Here is a 21,396-nt window from a genome sequence, read left to right as displayed (position 1 = left end):
CTGGCCTCACTCACTAGCTACATGACACTGGACAAGCATGTTTGCCTCAGTTTCCTCATCTGTAAAACGAGCTGGAGAAAGAAATGGCAAACTACTCCACTATCTTTGCTAAAAAAACCAAACCAAAACAAAACAAAACAAAAAACCCTAAATGGGATCACAAAGAGTTGGACATGACTGAAAATGGCTAAACTTACAGCCATGAAGATCTAAATTCAGATTCCATATTTGCTCACCTACTATCTGTGTCAACTTGAACAAGTCATTTAATTTCTCTGTGTTCTTATGGGACTCTAAAACTCTTTAAGTTGCTTTAAAAAACAAAACAAACAAAAAAACACAATGTTGATCTGTATTGATCAAGGATTTTCTCTACTTGGAATTTCCTAAACTGATCATATCACAGGTCTTGGCCAAGAAAAAGTAAATAAACAAAACCAACAACTAAAAAAACTATATCTGTTTTACAGGGTTGTTGTCTTATCCTCGTCTTCATCATCATTGTCATTGTTTGTTGTTGTTTTTATTATGTAAAGTGTCCCAAAAGTCTTAGTATAGTTACTGGCTTTGTGCAGGTGAATAAATATATATATTTAAATGTGTGCTGGTTTTAGAATTGTAGAACCTAGTTCAAATCCAGACTTGGTTGTTTTCTACGAGTCTCACCTTTGGATAAGACAATTTAACCTTTCCAGGATTCCTCTGTGGTCTTTTCCAGCTTCGAACCTAAGATCAGTTATCATTTGATTGCCAAAATTAATTTAGAATAACAACTTACTAAGTGGCCTTCTGTAAATGATCTCATATAGGGAATGAATATAAAACCATGTACTTTTCCTACTCTGTTGTTACCTTAGAAGGCTTCTATATCCTCTGAGAGTTTCTGAAAAGCTCACTGAGTCTTCCCTGAGGCTCCTTGAAGAACAGTGTCTTTTCAGAGGTGGAAGGTGACTGATCCTAATTATCTCACCCTTTCCTCCTTCATATCTGTGGAGTAGAAGAGCTTGTTGGCTTTAGAGCAAACCCTCTACCTACCTGTAGCCAACATTTATCTAGTATTATTAAGGTTAGCACATTGTTTTGCCAGTATCATCTCATTGTTGGAAAGGTTTTCTACACAAGCAAGACCTTGAACATAGAATGGATTGTTTGGTGGTTATTTTATTCCTTTTTTCAGAGGTCTTTCCCTCCTCCCCTCTTTTCCATTACCAAATTATTCTCACGATCAGTGTAATGTCCCTTCATTAATGAGGCCAGCTTCCCCTGGAATTGTTAGCAGAACTTTGGTTAAAATCCAATGCAGTGGGATATAGTTTGCATGTGAAATGTCTGTATAGTTCATGTGATAACTAACTAACTCTCTCTCTCTCTCTTTCTTTCTCTCTCTCTCTCTCTTTTTTGTTTCTGTTGCTCTTCCTTTTTCACCCCTCCCTGCTCTAGGTGAATAGGACTTTTCAGAACTTGGGTGTCTTCCATGACCTGAAAGGGATGTGGGAAGAGATCAGCCCCAAAATCTGGACATTCATGGAAAATAGCCAGGAAATGGATCTCATCCGGGTGAGTTCCCTGCCCCTACACTTAGCTAACTTTCTATTTGCCAAAACTGGGTGAGGCATAATTCCCAGAAGTGATCCAAACCAGTTCTTATCTTGAATTTCATCAACACCACAGTGCTGAGCTTTTTTCAAATAGCAGGGCGCTTGACCCTCAACAAAGGAGTCAGTTCCCTGGCAACAATTATCTTACCCCCAATACTTTTTGTATAGTAGAAAAGGATAAATCTACAGAAGGGGCGGTATAGGGTGGTGGTTAGGATATGGAATGGACTTTCATCAAGCACTGGTTCTTTCTGCTTCTTGTCCCATACTGAGTAATGATTTCAGAGGGTGAGTTAAAGGTTATTTGTTTAATTCCTATATACCTCAGAAGCTCCTGGATATAAGAAAATAAAACAAAACAAAAAAATAGAAAATATACATAAAACACATTCTTTATATAGGAACTATTTGACATCCTCTCCTGAGGCACAGTGAAAGTCAAGAGGGCCTTGGGCAGTCTGGAGATAATAGCATCTATAACTCTGTTTCTATGCATTGTGAAAAGGATAAATGTTTTAGAGACAATTGAATTTAAAATTGTGGCAGCTTTGTAAGTACTGAATGTCTCCCTCAATTTTAGTGGAGTGCTATTTAATCACATTATCTTCTGACATGCCCTGTGTCAGAGTATCATTAGCCACTGTTTGCTCTTGACAAGATGGGTGAGAGCTATTTCTGTCTTTGTGTTTCCACCAGTAGGCAGAATACAATTCTGTGAGTTTTCTCTTCCCTTTAAATGGTTACTGTTTGAAGGGAAGAATGATGATGGAGATATCAACACTGCAGACATTACTGCATAATATGAGATTGTTGGGTTAAGGCTCCTATTCCTAATATCTCTGCCCTGGTCATATACATAATGGCTAGCATTTATTTAGTGCTTAAAGGTTTGCAAAATGTCATTAGTTCACTTGATCTTCACAACACTCTAATGAAATAGGTACTATTATTATCCTGATTTTACAGATGAGGAAAGATGAGAAAGAGAAGAGATTTTAAGCAAATTGCCCAGGATTACATAGATGGTAAACATCTAAGAACTTGAACTCGGCTTTTCTGAAAGGTCCACCACCCTCTCCACAGTGATGAGACTTAGAATAAGATCAAAGAAATATCTCTGAAGGCTTTTCCAGCTCTAAGTCTATTAGTTTAGGATCTTATAGATCTTGGATTCAAGTTTTGCTGCATCTTCTTGCTAGCTCTGTTGTCTTAGGCAAGTGTTCTCATCTGAAAAATGGGGTAATAATAGTTGAACTATCTTTTAGAGTATGAGATAATAAAGTTAAGGAATCTCCGTAAAAATATATGTAGGAAATCTGTGTAAAAAAGTTAGGGAATATACGCTTTGTAACCTGCTTATTAGATCTGTACATTGTTGCCATACCTATTATCAGTATTGGAGCTCTGGCCATTACAACAGGCTTTTCATAGTCTTCTTTTATCCCTCTAGGACTGTTTTTTCACTTGTGAAATAGGGAAAATAATATTTTCCTTACCATTTCACAAGATTGTTCTGAGATCATCTTAAATACCTATATTACAAAAATGTGAATTGTTCGGATTTTTTTATTATTATTTACTCCTATATTGATAGTGGCTCCTAACATTCTGTTCTGTCTTCTCCCCATCAAATAAACAAATCCTGTGGAAACTAATGTTTAGATGAATTCTTTTGTAGAGAAAAATCACCCCTCTTTTGTAAGTTTATCTCCTTGGCAAACTTAGAAGGGGTTTGATCAAGTGTTGATGAGTCTTATAATAAACAAGGAGAGGTGATTTTTCACATTTAAAGAAAAAGATTTTTTAAAAAGGGAACTTGGTGGGTTAGATATACCAATAGGTAATTGAGCATTAGGGAGGGTAGAATAGACCCTCCCTAATGATATAGTGAGACCAAAGCATAGGTCAAGTCAAGGAAGTCAGCACAAATCATAGGAGCAGAAGAAGATTGGTGGGAGTACAGAGTTAGACAGGATAGAATTTGTGCTGACTTCAGGCAATCAGATCAACATGGGGAGGCCAGCAAATACAGACATCCTTGCTAGCAGTCAGTCAGCTAACATTGTAGTAATTTTTAACATACACTTAAGGATGCATATATGAGACTTGCCCATGGTCATACAGTTTGTGTCAGAGGTAGGATTTGAATTATATTTTTGTGACTGTAATACCAGTTCTTTAAGATTATGCCATATTGAGAGAGACAGCCAGTCAGTCAGTCCCAGAATCAGGAAGCCTTGAATTAAATTCATGCCTGGAACTTGATTACCCTTAAATTAACTTTAAGTTAAGGTTAAAATCTCTAAAACTGTTAAGTTCAAGGTCATTGCTAGTTTGCTGTAGTGTAGACCTTGACTTCTTTGCCATGTATGTACCTTCTCTGTGCCCCTCCTTCACCTCTCCCTCTCCACTTCTAGTCCTGGTGCTCATGCCCTTTTCATTGATTCACCCCTTTTAGTACTGAATCCCAAGTTGTAGTCGACCTATTCTTTTCCTGATAGATCTTATGTGATCCTATAGGAATTGCCATTCTTTTGACACCCATTCTTTTTGGCTTTGTGCTGTGTAATGCTCAGTCCTGATAGTCTTATCACTTTGTTTTTATAAAGCCTTTTTTCCTCTCAGAACTAACTTTCCTTCCATCCTCAGTACATGTTTTAATTTCTTTTTCTTTCCAGTTTTTCCCTCAGAAACTTAAACAAACCTGCCATCTGGTGGGGGTAGTGGTCTCAGTTGTGAGTCAGTTATAATTTTCTGGACACTGGATTCTTTCAAAGTTAACTACCCCTTAAAAAATTGTCATATAAGCTGGTATGTAAGTAGTAGGGATAACAATTACAAATAGTATTTACATGTACTTTAAGTTTACAAAACAAACTGCCTTTAAAAAGCAAATGCTATGTCTATCCTTTTCAGATTTGCTTGCTATCTGGGAGGGATGGGCCTGAGGAAGGGAGAAAAATTTAGAACATGGAAGGTTTTGCAAGGGTGAATTTTGAAAACGGTCTTTGCATTTATTTAGAAAAATAAAGTTATTTTTTAAAAAAAAAAAAGCAAATGGTTGAGAGCTGATGAATTCAAGGTATAGAAAGAGACTTATACTTTGAACAGTGGCAGTATGGAGATTTTTTTTCTCATCTATGGGTATCTCATACAAGAGTATTTCCCCCCTCCCCCAACTTGAGATATGAGGTAGAGGGAAGCTAGCAAGGGTTTAGTAAAATTTTTTAAAAGCAAGAAAAAAGGACCATGTAAGTATTTTTTTAAACGTATATGAGAATAAAGGTCTTTCAGAAATAGACAAGTATGACAACTTTGAATTTATTATATACTTAAAAAGAACAGCAAGCTGTTCATAAGTCAGATTTGCACCATCCTTTTTCTTTTCTACTCTGTGTATGGAAATGGTCATTAAGTTTGGTGTTTGTTAAATTCAGAATAAAAAAGGGAAATAAAAGAAAAGCCTCACTGATTAGTATCTGTTCTCACTTCTGAATATATACATTCTGCCTTCAAAAAGTTATTTTTACCATGTAATGAGAATGGTAATATTTGTAACTATTTTTCTTACTTATAAATTCATAAAGCATCATAGAAATTTGAGCCATCATTGTTGAATATATCTTTATTGAAGTAATTGTATTATAGACACAGAACTTTAAAAAGGGAAGTGATATATAGAGTATCAAGAGCAGTTTGTAATTAGAGATCAGGAAAGAAAATCCCATTTTTGATGTTGCATGGGTGGATTGACTCAGTAAATCAGGGCTGAGTCCTGAGTCTCAGTTATATCTGTGAAATAAGGTGATTGTATTAGACAATCTCTATTGTTCCTTCTGATTCTAAAAACTTCCTCTATGTTAATGCGTTGCTGAAAGAAAAAATTCTAAGCCTCTTCTCAAAGGTTTGGAATTCAAGATTCTCTAAGATTTGAGCCCTACAACTTCATGCTAGTGATATATACTGGGTTACACCTTATTCTCAATAATGATTAGCCTCTTTTATATAAATTTGAGTACTATTCTTGGCAAGATCCAATGCAGGCCTTAGTTGGACCAAGTATGGATTCCCCAACATCATGTAAATCTCAGTACTGTTAATCAACATTTATCAAGCACGTACTATATGTGAGGTGCTGTGCTCAGGGGTGGGGATCCAAAAGAGGCTAAAGACAGTTCCTGCCTTCTAGGAGTTTACAATATAATGGGGGAGACAATATGCAAACAAAAATATTCCACATACAATATGTGGAATAAATATAAAATAATTAAGAGAAGCCACTAAATTAAGAGGTTGGGGAAGGCTTCTAGTAAAAGAGAGATTTTTACTTGAAAGTTAAAGAAAGCCAGGGAAGTCAGTAGGCAGAGCCAAGGAGGGAAAATGTTTTGTTCATGGGGGACTATAGGGACAAGTACAGGATTTGCTTTTTCCTTCTAATGTGGCCCATTTGAAAATTCACCAAGTAAGGAAGTGAATTAGAGGAAGGCATTCTAGAGTCCTGGAAACAATACTATAATTGATCCTTATCTTAAACAATTACCCTATGGGACTAAGAGGCTAAGAAAGATTTGATATGTTATATTTGATAAGATAAATCCACAAAAAATTGAATTTACTTTTGATTTAAGGATGGGCCTTTACTAGGATAATCATTCACTTTTGGATTCCTAATTGTTACCTGTGAGCAGTTCAAATTCAACAAACCTTTACTCAGCACCTGCTGTGTGTACAGAGTTCTATCCTAAGTTTTGTAAGAGACACAAAGTTTAAGAGGTCACTGCCCTTAAGAACATACAATAAGTCTTTTAGGGGAAGGCATTTTGTGATTCTTATAGTGTTCTATAAATATGTATTATTATTAGCTAGATAGTACTTAGAAATGTCTGAGTAAGAAAAAAAAAATCTTGTATTTTAAATAACATTTTTGCCTTGTCATAGTCATGAAAAACATCCCCTCCTTTTTTCTTTAGTGGGTTATTCATAAGTCTAGATTTTAATTGTACTTAATTGCCTTTTTTTTTGGAATGCCAGACTCTGTTGGATGATAAAATCAACAGCAATCTTTGGGGACAGCACTTGAATGGTTTAAACTGGACGGTTTCGGACATTGCAGCCTTTTTAGCTAAGTACCCAGAAGATGTCCAAATAGCCAGTGGTCCAGTGTACACCTGGAGAGAAGCTTTTAATGAGACAAATCGAGCAATCCAGACAATTGCTCGATTCATGGAGGTAAGTTGATAAGTACAATCCCTTCCCTCCTCCCCCCCCCCAAAAAAAAAATCAACAAAACCCAGACCAAAAATGTGTTTTTTGAAAGTCTTTTCTGCTCATCTAGTATTTAGTGTGTATGGAGAATTATCCTAAGGGCTTTGTTCCTAGATGTGTTTCATAGCCTTAGTGTGGATAGGAACATAAAGATAGAGAGAGTGAGCACAAGATAACATTTGAGCTTATGTGTACAATATAGTTGTATTAAGGAGTTCAAAGTAAGGGAAAGATCAGCATAGGGTACAGCTCATTGGACTTTTTAGAATCGAGTTTTGAGAACCTTGCTTTGTAAATGTCTCCTCCATCCTATGAGACTGAGAACAGATGAAAGTTGTTTTTTTCCCTTCCTCCCTCCCTTTCCCTTCTTTCTATACTTCACTTTTTTGTTTCTATTATAGACTATTAAATTTTAAAAGTTTATTATAATTGAAACTATAAGAATAAAAAGGAAAACTAGGAATATTCATTATTTTAACATTCCCTTGAAAAACAAAGAAACTCATCTTCTCCCTCCTTGTTTGTTAAAAACAAAATTATTTCCTTTTGCATGCTCCTACCTCATTTGGAGGGAATGAAGGATATCTCCCAAATATTTCTGACTTTGCTGAGAATAAAATAAACACTGGCCCGTATTTTAATATCTGTGTTTTGTGCGCTCAGTTTCCTATCATTCCAAGAGCTGAATTCCTAATGGGAGCTATTCCTCATTTAGTGTGTCAACCTAGACAAACTTGAGCCAATTGCTACGGAAGTTCGACTGATCAACAAGTCTATGGAGTTACTGGATGAAAGGAAGTTCTGGGCTGGCATAGTGTTCACTGGCATTGCTCCTGATAGTGTTGAACTACCTCACCATGTCAAATACAAGATCCGGATGGATATTGACAATGTGGAAAGGACAAACAAGATCAAGGATGCGTAAGTTCTTGCTTTCAAGCTTCTGAACAGATGGGGGGAGGCGGAGAAATGGGGGGATTCTTGTTGCCGGGGCAGAGAAGTTTTGTTGACTTCCTTTTGTGTTTCCAGGTACTGGGACCCTGGTCCTCGGGCGGATCCCTTTGAAGATCTGCGCTATATCTGGGGGGGCTTTGCATACCTGCAAGATGTGGTGGAGCAAGCCATTATCCGGACATTGACAGGCTCTGAGGAGAACACTGGCATTTATGTGCAGCAGATGCCTTATCCTTGTTATGTCGATGACATGTAAGTTGCTCGTACATTGTCTTCTAGACTCTGGAGCCTAATCCTCATGTAGTCTAGAAAATAGTCATTGGTACAGTGGATAGAGCACCAGCTCTGAAGTCTGGTCTCAGACACTTAACAGTTCCTAGCTGTGTGACCCTGGCTAAGTCACTTAATCCCAATTGCCTCAGGGGGAAAAAAAAGCAAAAAAAGAAAATGGCCACGGTCCCATCTGTCCACTAAGAGAAAAAAAATACTGTTAGAAGAATAGCAAAGGATGCTGCTATTTGACATTTAGTTTCCTTCTGGTGTCTGCTTGCAAAAGCATTAGCCTGAGGGAGGAGGAGGGGAAGGAAGGCCTATGAATTTACTAGGGCACAATCTCCATACATTGTCTTCCATTTGCTAGCCATTAGCCCCAGTCGCCCAATCATCTGCCACCCATCCATCCATGTTCCCCATTCAAAAGCCAACAGAGAAGTGAGGAAGTTCACAATACCATGGCCCACCCAGAGCATCCCTGCAATTCTCCCAAAATCTCATAGCAGACACAAAAAGGCAAGCTGTGTGGATTTGTCTGAACTGGTTTAAACTTGGACATAATTTGCAAATCGAAGTTCTAAACAAACAAAACAAAACTGGATGAAGTTTTTTTATTCTCATTGGTTTTAGTCCTTAGATTCTAGAGAGTCTTAATGTAGGAAATGAAACTTTAAATGTTAATTATGTGTTTCTGATTTAATGGAAAGAGTGGGAGAAATGGGAGGCCTTCATTCAGGTACTATTATTTACTAAGTAATTAACATTTAAGTGACTGGAAAAAAAAATAAATGTGTCTTCCAAGAGTTTAATTAACTGTTCTCGACAGTAACCCAATTAATTTTTTTTTTTGGTTTTATTTCCAGGGAATAGCAATATTCTTATTTTCTCTTTCTTTATTTGAGTGAGTGTGTGTGTGCACATGTATGTGCATGTATATTTGTGTGCATATGTGTATCAGAATTATCTGGGGCTTGCTTCAGCTTGGCATCATTAGCTTTCTGCTTTGATTTCAACATAATACTTACCAGGACATCTAGGTCACTCCTGAAGGTATCTGTTTTCTCCTTCAAAAAAGAGACAGAAACAACTTTTCAGAGGCTCCTAAGACAAGGCATTATTTGGGAGAACAAAACCTTGTATTCCCATACATATTTAGCATTGCTACTATAATGTTCTGATAAACAAAAAAAAGCTATATCAGCTAAACTTGAAAAAATTATAGACTTCTTTGGACTTTGTAAGGATTTGGGAAAACATGTCTGGAATTTATTTGCACACTGAGAAAATAACTTGTTGAGCAAAAGGAAAATCAGGTTTTTTCAAGCGCTGAAAAAAGCTCTCACTGATTTATAGACCTGATGCACCCTTACTTGACAACACTTTCTTACATTATTCTTTTATTTATATTTATATTTATATATACATATACACACATGCTTATGTATACAAATATATATGTATATATACATACACAAAAATAAATCACTTTTATTTCTTTAAAATCATTTTGTAATTTAAACTTTGGACACTCAGATTAATCTTTCCCCTAGTCGATACAAATGAAATTTTATAGCATTTGTGTTATTTCAACACCATATAACAAGGGTTTTGTCATATTAGTGCACCATTATTTACTACATTTTAGGGATGATAGTAAGTTAGAACAAATCTGGGTATGAGTAGGAGTAAATTAGGAATCACTTTGTTAGAGAACTAGAAGCTGTGCCAGGAAGAAATCACTTGAAAAATTGGAGAATGATTAACCTGATAAAAAGATAGTCTCAGATATGAGTTTATATTTATTTTATTTGGCCAGAGAGGGACAGAACCAAAACCAGTTCATAGAAAATATGGAGGTTTTACCTCCATATAAAAAACAGTTCCCTAGGAACTTTTTTGTTGTTCGTTGTTTTTGTGTGTTGTCTTTAAGATCTGAGATTTTTATTGTTGTAGGAAGTTCTTAATGAAGAAACTCCCTCTATATAATTGTTCTGCAACATAAAATCTTAGAGAGTTACTTGGGGCTTTGAAAAGTTTAAGTGCCTTGTTCAGGGCCAGTTCTGTACAGGATTTTAACTCAAGTCATCTAAATTCTCATACTGGCTTTCTGTCCACCACACAATGTTACCTTCCTCTTAATAGTACTTTCTAAAGTAGAATGGACTTCGTTAAGTAGATAGTGTGTTTCATGTTACTGGCGGTCTTCAAGCAGGAACTGCCTTTTACCAATAGTGTTTTCCTTCCTTAGGTGTAGGTTGAGCTGGTAATTCTCAATCCCCTATAATGCTGAGATTCTATCCTTCTGCCCTTTTCTCCATAACGCTTTCATTTTTTTCCTGGGGGAATAGATTTCTGCGGGTGATGAGCCGCTCAATGCCTCTCTTCATGACCCTGGCTTGGATATACTCTGTGGCTGTGATCATTAAGGGGATCGTGTATGAGAAGGAGGCCCGACTGAAAGAGACCATGAGGATCATGGGTTTGGACAACGGCATCCTTTGGTTTAGCTGGTTCATTAGCAGTCTCATCCCTCTCCTTGTGAGCGCAGGGCTACTGGTATTAATCCTGAAGGTAAGGTTGGGCCTTGCTGAGATGGGTTTTTCGGTCACTGACCCTGAAAATAACTTACTTTTTGTGCAAGTCTTTGCAAGATGGGTTTTGGTTTGATTCAATAACTTTGATGGATCTGATTCCTTTCCAGCTAGGAAACTTGCTGCCCTACAGCGACCCCAGCGTGGTCTTCCTGTTTCTCTCCGTCTTTGCTGTGGTAACCATCTTGCAGTGCTTCTTGATCAGTACGCTCTTCTCCAGAGCCAATTTGGCTGCAGCTTGTGGTGGAATCATCTACTTCACACTCTACCTGCCCTACGTCCTGTGTGTTGCTTGGCAGGACTACGTGGGTTTCTCTCTGAAACTTTTTGCTGTGAGTAGTTTTTATATAAAATTGTGGCTTTTTAAAAAAATCATTGCTGTTACTATTATTGTGAACATTAATGAATCCTTAATACATTACTAACAAGTATTGTTAATATACAAGTAACAAGTGTATTCTGTGAAAGAAAGAAGCTGGAAAAGAACTTTTCTTTCCCATGAAATTTTTAACCCCCTCACTTTATTCATTAGACAACAAAGGATACACTTAGCCAGGAATAAACTACCCCCTTCCTTCTTCCCCCCTCTTTTTGGCAAATGGTGAATTATGTAGGGTGGTTATTTGCTGTTAGTTCATCTGTCTCAGGCTCTCATCCTTTCTACATATATTTAAATTGATCCTTAGTGTTATTTATGTGTGTATATCTTTATATCTACATATAGATATATATGAATATATATATCTATATGTAGATATATAGATATACACACATACACAAACTAAACCTTTTGGAACTGATAAAAGATCAAAGCCACTTGTGATATGCAAGATTCCTACTTTACATCTCTTGGGTATTTGATTTGGGCATCCTTCTGCAGACTCAGGATGGGGATAAATGTCTCCTACAAATCCATGACTTTTAGGAATATTAGACTAAAGAGTCATTTGAGATTATTAATGAGAGGGAGGGACAGAGATACAAAGTTGGAGTGTGTATGCATAACATTATTTAATGTTTTGGCTCTCTTTCTTACAAAATCCTAATATCATATGACAATATTAAGTAAAATATGTCAAAATGTTGTGTGCCTATAGTGAATTGTTGGAGATATTATAAAGGGGATGGCCTAGATGACTTCCAAAGTATTTTCCAATCCTGGGTTTTCACTGGTCCTTAAATAGTTTATTATTTAAAGGAATTACTTTTGGATCCTTTTCTAGTGCTCATGATTATCTCTTAGTTTTTCTATTTTGCAAGTTTAGATTTTTCTACATCAGGACTAATTAAAGTGGGGGCATATCTGTAGTATATAAAAATATGGGGGAGAGAATAAAGATTGATAGAATTTTCTCTGGTGTTACTTCCCTCAGAGCCTTCTGTCTCCTGTAGCCTTTGGGTTTGGTTGTGAGTACTTTGCCCTCTTTGAGGAGCAGGGCATTGGAGTGCAGTGGGACAATCTTTTCGAGAGCCCTCTAGAGGAAGATGGCTTCAATCTTACTACCTCAATCTCCATGATGCTGTTTGATACCTTCCTATATGGTGTGATGACCTGGTATATTGAGTCTGTTTTTCCAGGTATGCTTTGTTAACAATCTTATTTTGTTAAATCATATCATGATATACCACATTTACTTCTCATTACTTTTGCCATAAGTTAGATTCTTTCTAGGCCTCTGCTCTCCTTGGAAGAAGGAAAAACTTTATATTCATGACAAATTGAACAGACCAAATATAGGAATTAATTAGCACTATATATAAGGGCAATGTTCCTCAAACTAGATAGCTTTAATGGCCCTGTCAAACTTGAGATTCTTTGATTCTGTTCTTAAAGAGGTGATGAGAGAAAAAAATTAATTTTTTTTTGTAAATCTACGTATAGGTTTGGTACTTTGGCATTGAAATCCTTATTCTGCTGTTGATTCGATCTATGACCTTGTAAGAACTTATAAACCCCTCTGTATTTCCTTATACAAGATTTGAAATGACATCTCCTATGTCCAATTTCATAATGTAATATGTTTAATGTTAATAATAATAATAGTAATAGCTAGTGTTAATATAATGCTTTAAGATTTGCAAAGTACTTTAAATGCATATATTTATATGCATTTGATCCTTACAACTCTGCAAGCTAGGTGCTGTTATTATCCTCATTTTGCAAATGAAACTGAAATGGAGAAAGGTTAAGTCACTTCACTCATGATCACACAGCTAACAAGGACCTGGCTCAGAATTTGAACTCAGATTTTTCTGATTCTAAGTGCTCTATCCATTATACCACTTGGCTACCTCTATCTGGTTATAGTTGAGGTGCCAATGTATAGTTCTGTCTACCTACCTTACTGCAGCAAGAAATATGAAGCCCTCATCATTCCATGTCTGTGTTACTGTGCTGGAATTCTTCCTGCTTTATCTTCCTATCTCCTGTCAACCCCACCTCCAGTCTGTCCTATGCATTACAAGCAGATTAATCTTTATAAAGTGTAGCTCAGATCATATTAGTCTTTTGCTCAAAAGACTTCATTGATTTTTCCTTGCCTTTGGAAAAAAAAAAAAGATCAGAGTTCTTTAAATCCTTCCACAATCTGGTCCCAAATTGCCCTTCTTGCCTGCATCTTTTTTGCAGCTAAGTTCTTTCCAACTAAGCTTCTTAACTATCCATATGAAGATTTAAAAAACCAAACTCTAAAGAACAAATTCCCATCTTGCTTTATTACATTCTCACTTCCAAATCCTATCTGACATACTCTTTTGTTTTACTAGCCTACTTCTACTTTTCCTTTCTGTCCCAGAGTACATTATCACTCATTCATGAAACCTTCTCTGATGATTCCAGTTCACAGTGCATTTTTTCTTTTCTGAATTCTTAGAGCATTTATCTTCTGGATCAGTTATTAGGCCCTTGCCTTGTACGTGAAACTAATGTCTTATGCATATATGCCTTTCTTCCTAACTAAATTGTGAGCTTCTTGTCAGTGCAGTTCAGTTGACCATGCATTTGTTAAGCACCTGTTATATGCCATGAATTCCCTATTTTAGGTTATAGAAATAGAAAGACAAAAACAAAACTGCTTTGGTCCCCAAGGCAATTATTATTCTGTGGCTAACAGGGACTATATTTTGTGCTTCTTTTTACTTTTGCTTCTTTTCATTGGGTAACTAGCACAGTGCCTTCCTTAGAGTGAGCAGAGCATTGTGGTATAGGACTGAAATAAGAGTCAAAATAGCTGAGTTCCAGGTTCTTTTCTTTCACTTGGTAATCATATGCTCTCAGACATTTAAATCGCTCCAATTCTCTGGGTCTCAATTTCCCCAATTGTAAAATGAATTTTGGCTAGATTATCTTGGGGACAGAGGAAATCTCTTCTAGGATTAGCTTTTAAATTATTTATCAGTTAATACTTTATAAGAAACTAAGGTTTTAGTTATTTAGCTTTTCCGTTTCTTTAAGATTTGCAAAGTACAAATACATTATGGCATTTGTAAAGTACTTTAAATGCATACATTTATATGCATTTGATCCTTAGAACAACTCTGCAAGGTTTCCAGGACTTTAGGGTATTTATTAGGATAAAACTTGTTCTGAGCTCAGTGAAGGGAAACCTGAAGGTTGTTAGGATGACTTTAAGACTGCTTAATGTCTGTCTTTTGTTTTCAGGTCAATATGGAATTCCCAGGCCCTGGTATTTCCCTTTTACCAAGTCTTACTGGTTTGGTGAGAAAAGTGATGAAAATGGTCATCTTGGTTCCAGGCAAAAAGCAACTTCAGAAAGTAAGTTCTGCTGGCAATCTTTAACTTTGCTCCTTGCCTTTCCCATTATTTGTTTCCTTTAGAGAACACTGACAGTGACCTTGTAGAGCTCTAGAATCATATGTCTGTCAACAAAATCGCACTTAATATAATGCCTCATTCACTGTTTTCTTGTGCCTTTCATATTGTAATTGGTTGACATCACAAGAGTGTGTCTAAGGATTATCCTGGGACCAGTGCTTGTAGTCCTGGATAATATTTCTTTTCTCTCTTTAGCTGTTACAGAAGCTTAAATTACTTCTCCACCATCACTGTAGCCCTTCACAGCCTGAGTCCTATCACCTAGACTAGAAAAAGATGGGTGTGAATGAGAGAGCATATTGAATTCTCTCTGATTATGTGAGCATACATGGCAGCACCAAATGGCCATCATCCAACCTTTTTAAGACTGAGAAACACAGTTTTGCATCCCTAGGCAAACACATTTGAGTCAGTTTTTTCCCACTTCTGTAGGAGAGAGAAACAAACAGAGTCCTAGGTTAAGGGTAGTACCTCTCAGCATGTCAGGTGAGATGTTCTTGGGGAATATTTCCCATTTGTCACCTTGCTTCAAGGAAAGCACTTCCCACTAGTATGATAGATCTTCTGGTCTTTCTGCATCTACTTTATTAATTTTAAAATTTCTTTTTCATAGTCTGCATGGAAGAAGAACCCAGCCACTTGCGCTTGGGGGTTTCCATTCAGAACCTGGTAAAGGTTTATCGAGATGGCATGAAGGTGGCAGTGGATGGCCTTGCACTGAATTTCTATGAAGGGCAGATCACATCTTTTCTGGGACATAATGGAGCTGGGAAAACCACCACCATGTAAGAAGAGGACATTTTACTTTTACAGAGTAAACCAGAAGGAAGTTCTAAGACTTAGTTAGAACTGTATCCTAAAGTGATTATGTGTATGTATGTGTGTTTATAAATACATAAACCTATGTATCTATCATGCATGCATGCATGAGTGTATAAAAACATAAACACGGTTTTATATATATGTACAAATATGAACATGTGTGTTTCTATTTGTACATGTATGTTTGTGTGTGTACAAGAATTTTTTTAGTGCATGTATATAAAAAGAGACATCAGGCTTAATGAAGGGATCTGGTTATCTCTTTCAAAACAGTTTTAGAAAGTGAAGTACCCAAATATCCTGAGAGCTAGTCTCTCTTTTTGAGCTTTATTAGTATTCCTTTCTGATCAGAATGAAGAAAGATGATTCTGTAAAAGAGAATCCACAGTAAAAGAGAATTTCATCTTCAAGTAGGGAGCTCTAATTATTCTTTTCATTGTTATCTGGAAATGACCTCATTTGGGATAGTGTCTTAAACTAATAGGACCCTATTGTACAGAAACATCTCAGATGATCAAACTGGCTCTACCTTTTAAAATATAGTTCATAAACTATCAATTTTATGAGACCTAAAAGGGAGCCTTCAAAGGTTCCCAGTGGTAACTCAAAAAAAATATATATATATATATTTACCTTTCAGGTGGATTTATCATTGCAAAGTGGAGTTACTCTTCATTCTCCAACCACACTGATATTTTAAAAGAATAGGATAAAAACTGTATTTGAGTGAAACTAAGATTTTAAAAAAGCCCTATGATTTATTTTTTATGTAGGTGACAAAGACATAGGCTGGCCTTTTACCAATCCATGTGGAAAAATTTGAGGATTACTGATTGGTTTGGTATTTACTTATTGCACATTTCTTTTATACCTAGGTCCATCTTGACTGGCTTATTCCCCCCAACCTCGGGTACTGCTTACATCCTTGGGAAAGATATTCGTTCAGAGCTGAGCACTATAAGGCAGAACCTGGGGGTCTGTCCTCAGCATAATGTGCTTTTTGACATGTGAGTAGCAGCTGTGTTTTCAGAGGAATGGAAAGACCCTCATTGTCTGGGTCCCAGGGTGGATGACAGAGAGATGGCACTGCATGTTTAGTAAAATTGGGTTTAGGGAATACCTCTCTAAGGAGATTGCCCTGCATCAGATGCCATGTGGCTAAAAAAAATATCAGGGGCATTCTTAAGCAGTGGAATATAGGAGCAACTGTTGTTACAAGGGAGAGGTCACAAAAGTGCCATATATAGCCTTGAAGAGCACCTACTCGTTTCCTTGCTTGTCTTGGAGGGCTTGTTCTTCTCAAGAATTATGTCACACTGTTTCTTCCCCAAAGCTCCGCAGTTTGAGCATCTCATTCTAGCAATGAGATGTCAGCCCTCCCAAACACAGAACTTGGCACCCAAGCTTGTTTTGGAAGACAGCTGTTTCAGTGGTAAGGTGTTAAAGGAAGTCCACCCACTCATTCCCACTGTAGCAAATGACGAGTGTCTCTTGATTAGCTGGGCTAGAGAGAGAGATCTTGGCAAAAATTTTTGGGAATCTAGAATTCTTAATTTGCTGTCGTACTTGTCTATGTTCAGGTTTTCTTCCCATCCTATGTTCTGTGCCCAACACTCCCATGATTACATCCTGAGCAAGACTTGAAGCAACCTTATCCCAATTATGAGAACAGAGATTATGACTTTATTTCAAAAATTAATCTTTATTTAATACCAGAGTCAGATTTAAAAAAGTTTCAGTGTGACTTCATTTGCTCAGCACTTCACTATTCTCTTATCAGAAACTTTTCTTCCTTAGTATTGTGGTGCTTTAAGGGATCTGCATTGATGAGGGCACGCTATCCAACGATGCAAATTAAAAGCCATTATTGTGGTTTCTTCCTAATAATTGATTATTTTTTAAGGACTGAAAAATTTTTTTAATTCCCCATTTGCTTTTACATTATAAACCTTTTATGATTAATTTGACATAGAGCTTCAATCTTGCTCCACTGAGCATGACCCCAGCTGACTGGTAACATTCCTACTCTGTTCCCTAGGCTAACAGTGGAAGAACACATCTGGTTCTATGCCCGCTTAAAAGGGCTGTCAGAAAAGTGTGTAAAGGAAGAGATGGAGCAGATGGTGTTGGATGTGGGTTTGCCACACAAACTGAAAACTAAGACGAGTCAGTTGTCTGGTAAGTCCAAATATTGCCTCTTTCCCCACCTCTTCACATAAGATATTTGTAAAGCACTATAAGCACAGTACCTGGCATGTAGCAGGAACTTTATAAATGCTTCTTTTCCCTTCTTCTCTTCAGACCCAAAGATATCAGCTAGCAAGGCAGGATTCAACTCTTTAAAACTTTCATTCCAAAGTTTATTCAAACTATTCCAAAGCTCTCCTCTGTCTTTTCCCTCAGCGTCTTTCCCCCTTTTTTCACCTTTTTGTTTCCATTTTCCTCTTTGTTCCTTCTTGACTGTTGGATAAAGTTTTAATTTTTTTTTTTTTTTTTTTTTTGGATGAGGCAATTGGGATTAAGTGACTTACCTAGGATCACACAGCCAGGAAAATGAAGTGTCTTGAGGCCAGATTTGTACTCAAGTCCTCCTGACTTCAGGGCTGGTGCTCCACGAATAAAGTTTTAAATGTGAGAGTTAGGGAACAAATGAATTTGGGAGATATTTCAGTTCTTCCCCCTCCCCCTCCCCGCCCCTAAAAAAGCACTGAAACAAACACTTGGAAGAGGACAGGTTCTCTAGGTTGTTGTACAGAGATTTTTTTTACCTAAGACTGCTAAGTGGTTCCATAGTGCACAGAGCAATGGCCCTGGAATTAGCAAGGGGGGAGGAAGGGAGAGAGGGAGGCTGAGAGAAAGTTAAGTAAGTATTTACCTAGCAGATAGGTGTTAGTATCCCCATTTTATGAGGATGTGTGTGTATGTTTATGCATGTATTTATTTATATATTTTTGTGTGTGTATATATATTTATGTGTACATATTTATATATTTGTATATATATATGTTTATGTGTATTTGTGTATATTTACATATTTGTGTCTGTATATATTTCTGTATATATTGTATGTAAAAACACTGTGGGGAGGAGAGAAATGCATTATTTTATTAAGAGACACTGGCCTGCTGGCTGGACCACAAACAAGATGTTCCATCTCTCAGCTCTGGGCATTTTCTCTGCCTATCTCCCATACCCAAAATGTTTTCCATTCTCTGTTCCAGCTACTGACCTACCTGACTTTCCTGTAAATCCCTACTAAAATCCTGCCTTCTACTGCAGAGATGGGAAAATGTTTTTTCTGCCAAAGGCTATTTGGATATTTATAATGTCACTTGAGGACCATACAAAATTATCAACTTGGAACTCAAGCAGTGGGAGGTTGTTGTATCTAGCTTTCAACTCATCATTGCCTGAAGTTGATTTCACAGGGCACAGTATTCCCCACCCCTGTTCTACAGGAGACTTTCCTCAATGCCTCTTGATTCAAGTGCCTTCCCTCTGTTAATTATTTCTTATTTATCCTGTATGTAGCTTACTTTATATATATGTGTTAAAATATATTTGTATATATATTTGTTAGAATCTCTCTCCCTTCTTTGAATATAAACTAGTCTGGGGTAGGGGAGTGAGTAGGAACTGTCTTTTGCCTCTTTTTGTATCCCTAGCACTTAGGGATACATAGGAAGAACTTATTAGATGTTTATTGAATGAATGAATATAATACCTTAATATTATATATGTAAAACACTATAAGTAGGTTCTAAAGCCTATCTAGAAATTACACATCATATACTTAGATGTATATGCAAATACATATACCTCTCCCCCCTACCCCACCTCCAATCATAAGGGAAGGAAGAAGGAAGGGAGACCATGGTTAAAGGTTGCAGCTATGATGAAGTGAAGATGGCAGCTTCTTGTTAGCTTCTTGCAGAGGGATCATGCTGGCCCTGTTCTTGCAGTCAGGAGAGTGCCGTTGGATAGGTCCACACATCCTTTGTGTCTTGACTGTGAAGTACTGGAGTGTAGATTGTTCTTTCTTAATTTGCAATTTATACTCAGATGAATGTTAAAAATCAGAGTTTCTTTTTCTAAAAATGGGTATTTTCTGTTTCACAGGAGGAATGCAAAGAAAACTGTCTGTGGCTCTGGCCTTCGTTGGAGGATCTAAAGTGGTCATTTTAGATGAACCAACAGCTGGGGTGGACCCTTACTCTCGCAGAGGGATATGGGAACTGCTTCTGAAATATCGTCAAGGTGCGAAGTTTGGGTTTTCATTAAGTGTGAATGTATCAATACAATTCTCCTTGAGCACCATGGCTACTTCTGCATTTCAGAAATAATGAGGATTATCCTTTCTGAGGTTTCAGGTCCCAAACCTCATAAAGGGGCTTGTTTTGATGGTATCATATACCATTTGTGGTTTTTAAAAAATAGCTTCCTGATGCTTCTGCCCTCCCCCCTTTCTCTACCCTTTAACCCTTCCTTCTAACAAATAAGAAGCCCAACAAGCCAGCATATTTCCTATACTGACAGCCTGAGCCTCCCTTTCTAGCTAGTCTACCACCTCTATACTAGCAAGTTGGAAATACTAACTATATTGTCACTCTTCTGGTGATCCATAATGGCATTCTGTGTGACTTCTGGTGTCTCTTAATGTTTTTAATTATTTACTTTTTTGATCTTTTGGCATGTTTTATTTTGTTCTACATCCTTTAACTGCATGTCTCCTTTCTCCAAAGTTTTGATATTTGTCATATTTCATGATATGTTAGTATTTTATTGTGTTTATATATTACAGTTCATTTAGTCCTTCCTCATTTGCTGTTCCTTAACTGTATTTTTCTGTTCTGAAATTCATGTCAACATGAATATTTTCATATATATGGGGTTTTTCCCTCAATCTTTGACTCTTAAATTAAATCAGTAGTAATGATATTGCTTATTACCAAGGTATCCAAACTTTGTAATTCTGTAATGTCAGGGATCCCATATTATCCAAACATTTTCTTCCTCTTAGCGCCTAAGACATTGTCCTGGGCATTTTAGGTACTTGGTAAATATTGTTGAATTAAACTGAATGAGCGCCCCATTAGAAGTAGCAATAACTAGACTGGTGTTTGAGTTGGCTTCCTGCCTACTCTATGCTTCCCCTTTCATAGTGGCTTAGGATAGCATGCAATATCACCATTTATCCTTTGGTTTGTGTCTTGCAGGTCGCACCATCATCCTCTCCACTCATCACATGGATGAGGCAGATATACTGGGTGACAGGATTGCCATAATTTCTCATGGGAAGTTGTGTTGTGTGGGCTCCTCTTTGTTTTTGAAGAATCAGCTGGGAACAGGGTACTATCTGACCCTGGTCAAGAAGGATGTGGATTCCTCCCTCAGTTCCTGTAGAAACAGCAGCAGCACAGTGTCTTACCTGAAAAAGGTGAGAGTCTCTTATTCCAGATCTTAGGGTTAATGTCCAAGAATAAGAATGAAAGGTTTCTTGGGTTCTGTGACAGCCCAAACAGTTGCTCAGAGATGGAAAGAGCAGTGCTGGGCCACTAGCACTTGGCCTGAGAGTGGAGGAAAATTGGAATATGGCTCATCTTAAATACTAACTTGTATATGATCTTGAATAAGTGATCTGTCTCTTACAGTTTGAAATTCTTCGGCAACAAACGTGTGTTCGTTGTTTTTATGGGCTAGGCGCTGTGCAAAAGGATTACAGATATAAACACAGACATAGTTCCTGTCCTCAAGGGGTTTCTTTTTCTATTTTCTTGTACAGTTATTATGGCGATTAATGACCATATAATGGAAAGTTTTTATAGTTCTTTGGAAGATAGGTGTTTCTTAATATATCTATGAGCATTACTTGCTATCTCTTTTGCCCATTATATTTCCCACTATAACAACAACTTATTTTTTGAAGTTGAAGGAAAATCAATACACTCGAGTAAATAGCCTAGTTCCAGAGTACAGTCTGTTAACTGCTCACTGTACCATTGAACCTGAGCTCATAGTAGTCCCGCAGGCTAGTATGGCAGCTGATTAGTTAAATTTC

At 37.1% G+C, this 21,396-nt stretch overlaps 1 protein-coding gene across 2 annotated transcripts in view; it reads left to right on the top strand.

Moving 5' to 3' along the window:
* ABCA1 (ATP binding cassette subfamily A member 1) overlaps window positions 1-21,396 on the top strand; it is a 147,501-nt gene that overhangs the window by 93,093 nt on the left and 33,012 nt on the right. For both annotated transcript variants that reach the window (XM_031945565.1, XM_012543118.3), the window contains exons 11-23: window positions 1,441-1,557; window positions 6,630-6,827; window positions 7,579-7,784; window positions 7,893-8,069; window positions 10,439-10,661; window positions 10,792-11,013; window positions 12,055-12,259; window positions 14,343-14,456; window positions 15,130-15,301; window positions 16,214-16,345; window positions 17,377-17,516; window positions 19,458-19,595; window positions 20,555-20,775. In XM_031945565.1, the coding sequence (XP_031801425.1) occupies window positions 1,441-1,557; window positions 6,630-6,827; window positions 7,579-7,784; window positions 7,893-8,069; window positions 10,439-10,661; window positions 10,792-11,013; window positions 12,055-12,259; window positions 14,343-14,456; window positions 15,130-15,301; window positions 16,214-16,345; window positions 17,377-17,516; window positions 19,458-19,595; window positions 20,555-20,775 (2,265 nt within the window). The remainder of the gene's footprint in view (window positions 1-1,440; window positions 1,558-6,629; window positions 6,828-7,578; window positions 7,785-7,892; window positions 8,070-10,438; window positions 10,662-10,791; window positions 11,014-12,054; window positions 12,260-14,342; window positions 14,457-15,129; window positions 15,302-16,213; window positions 16,346-17,376; window positions 17,517-19,457; window positions 19,596-20,554; window positions 20,776-21,396) is intronic.

The sequence above is a fragment of the Sarcophilus harrisii genome, chromosome 1 (genome assembly GCF_902635505.1).
Source record: "Sarcophilus harrisii chromosome 1, mSarHar1.11, whole genome shotgun sequence".
Classification (NCBI taxonomy): Eukaryota; Metazoa; Chordata; class Mammalia; order Dasyuromorphia; family Dasyuridae; genus Sarcophilus; species Sarcophilus harrisii.
Note: the sequence above shows the minus strand (reverse complement) of the source record. Positions and strands in the feature narration are given on the sequence as shown.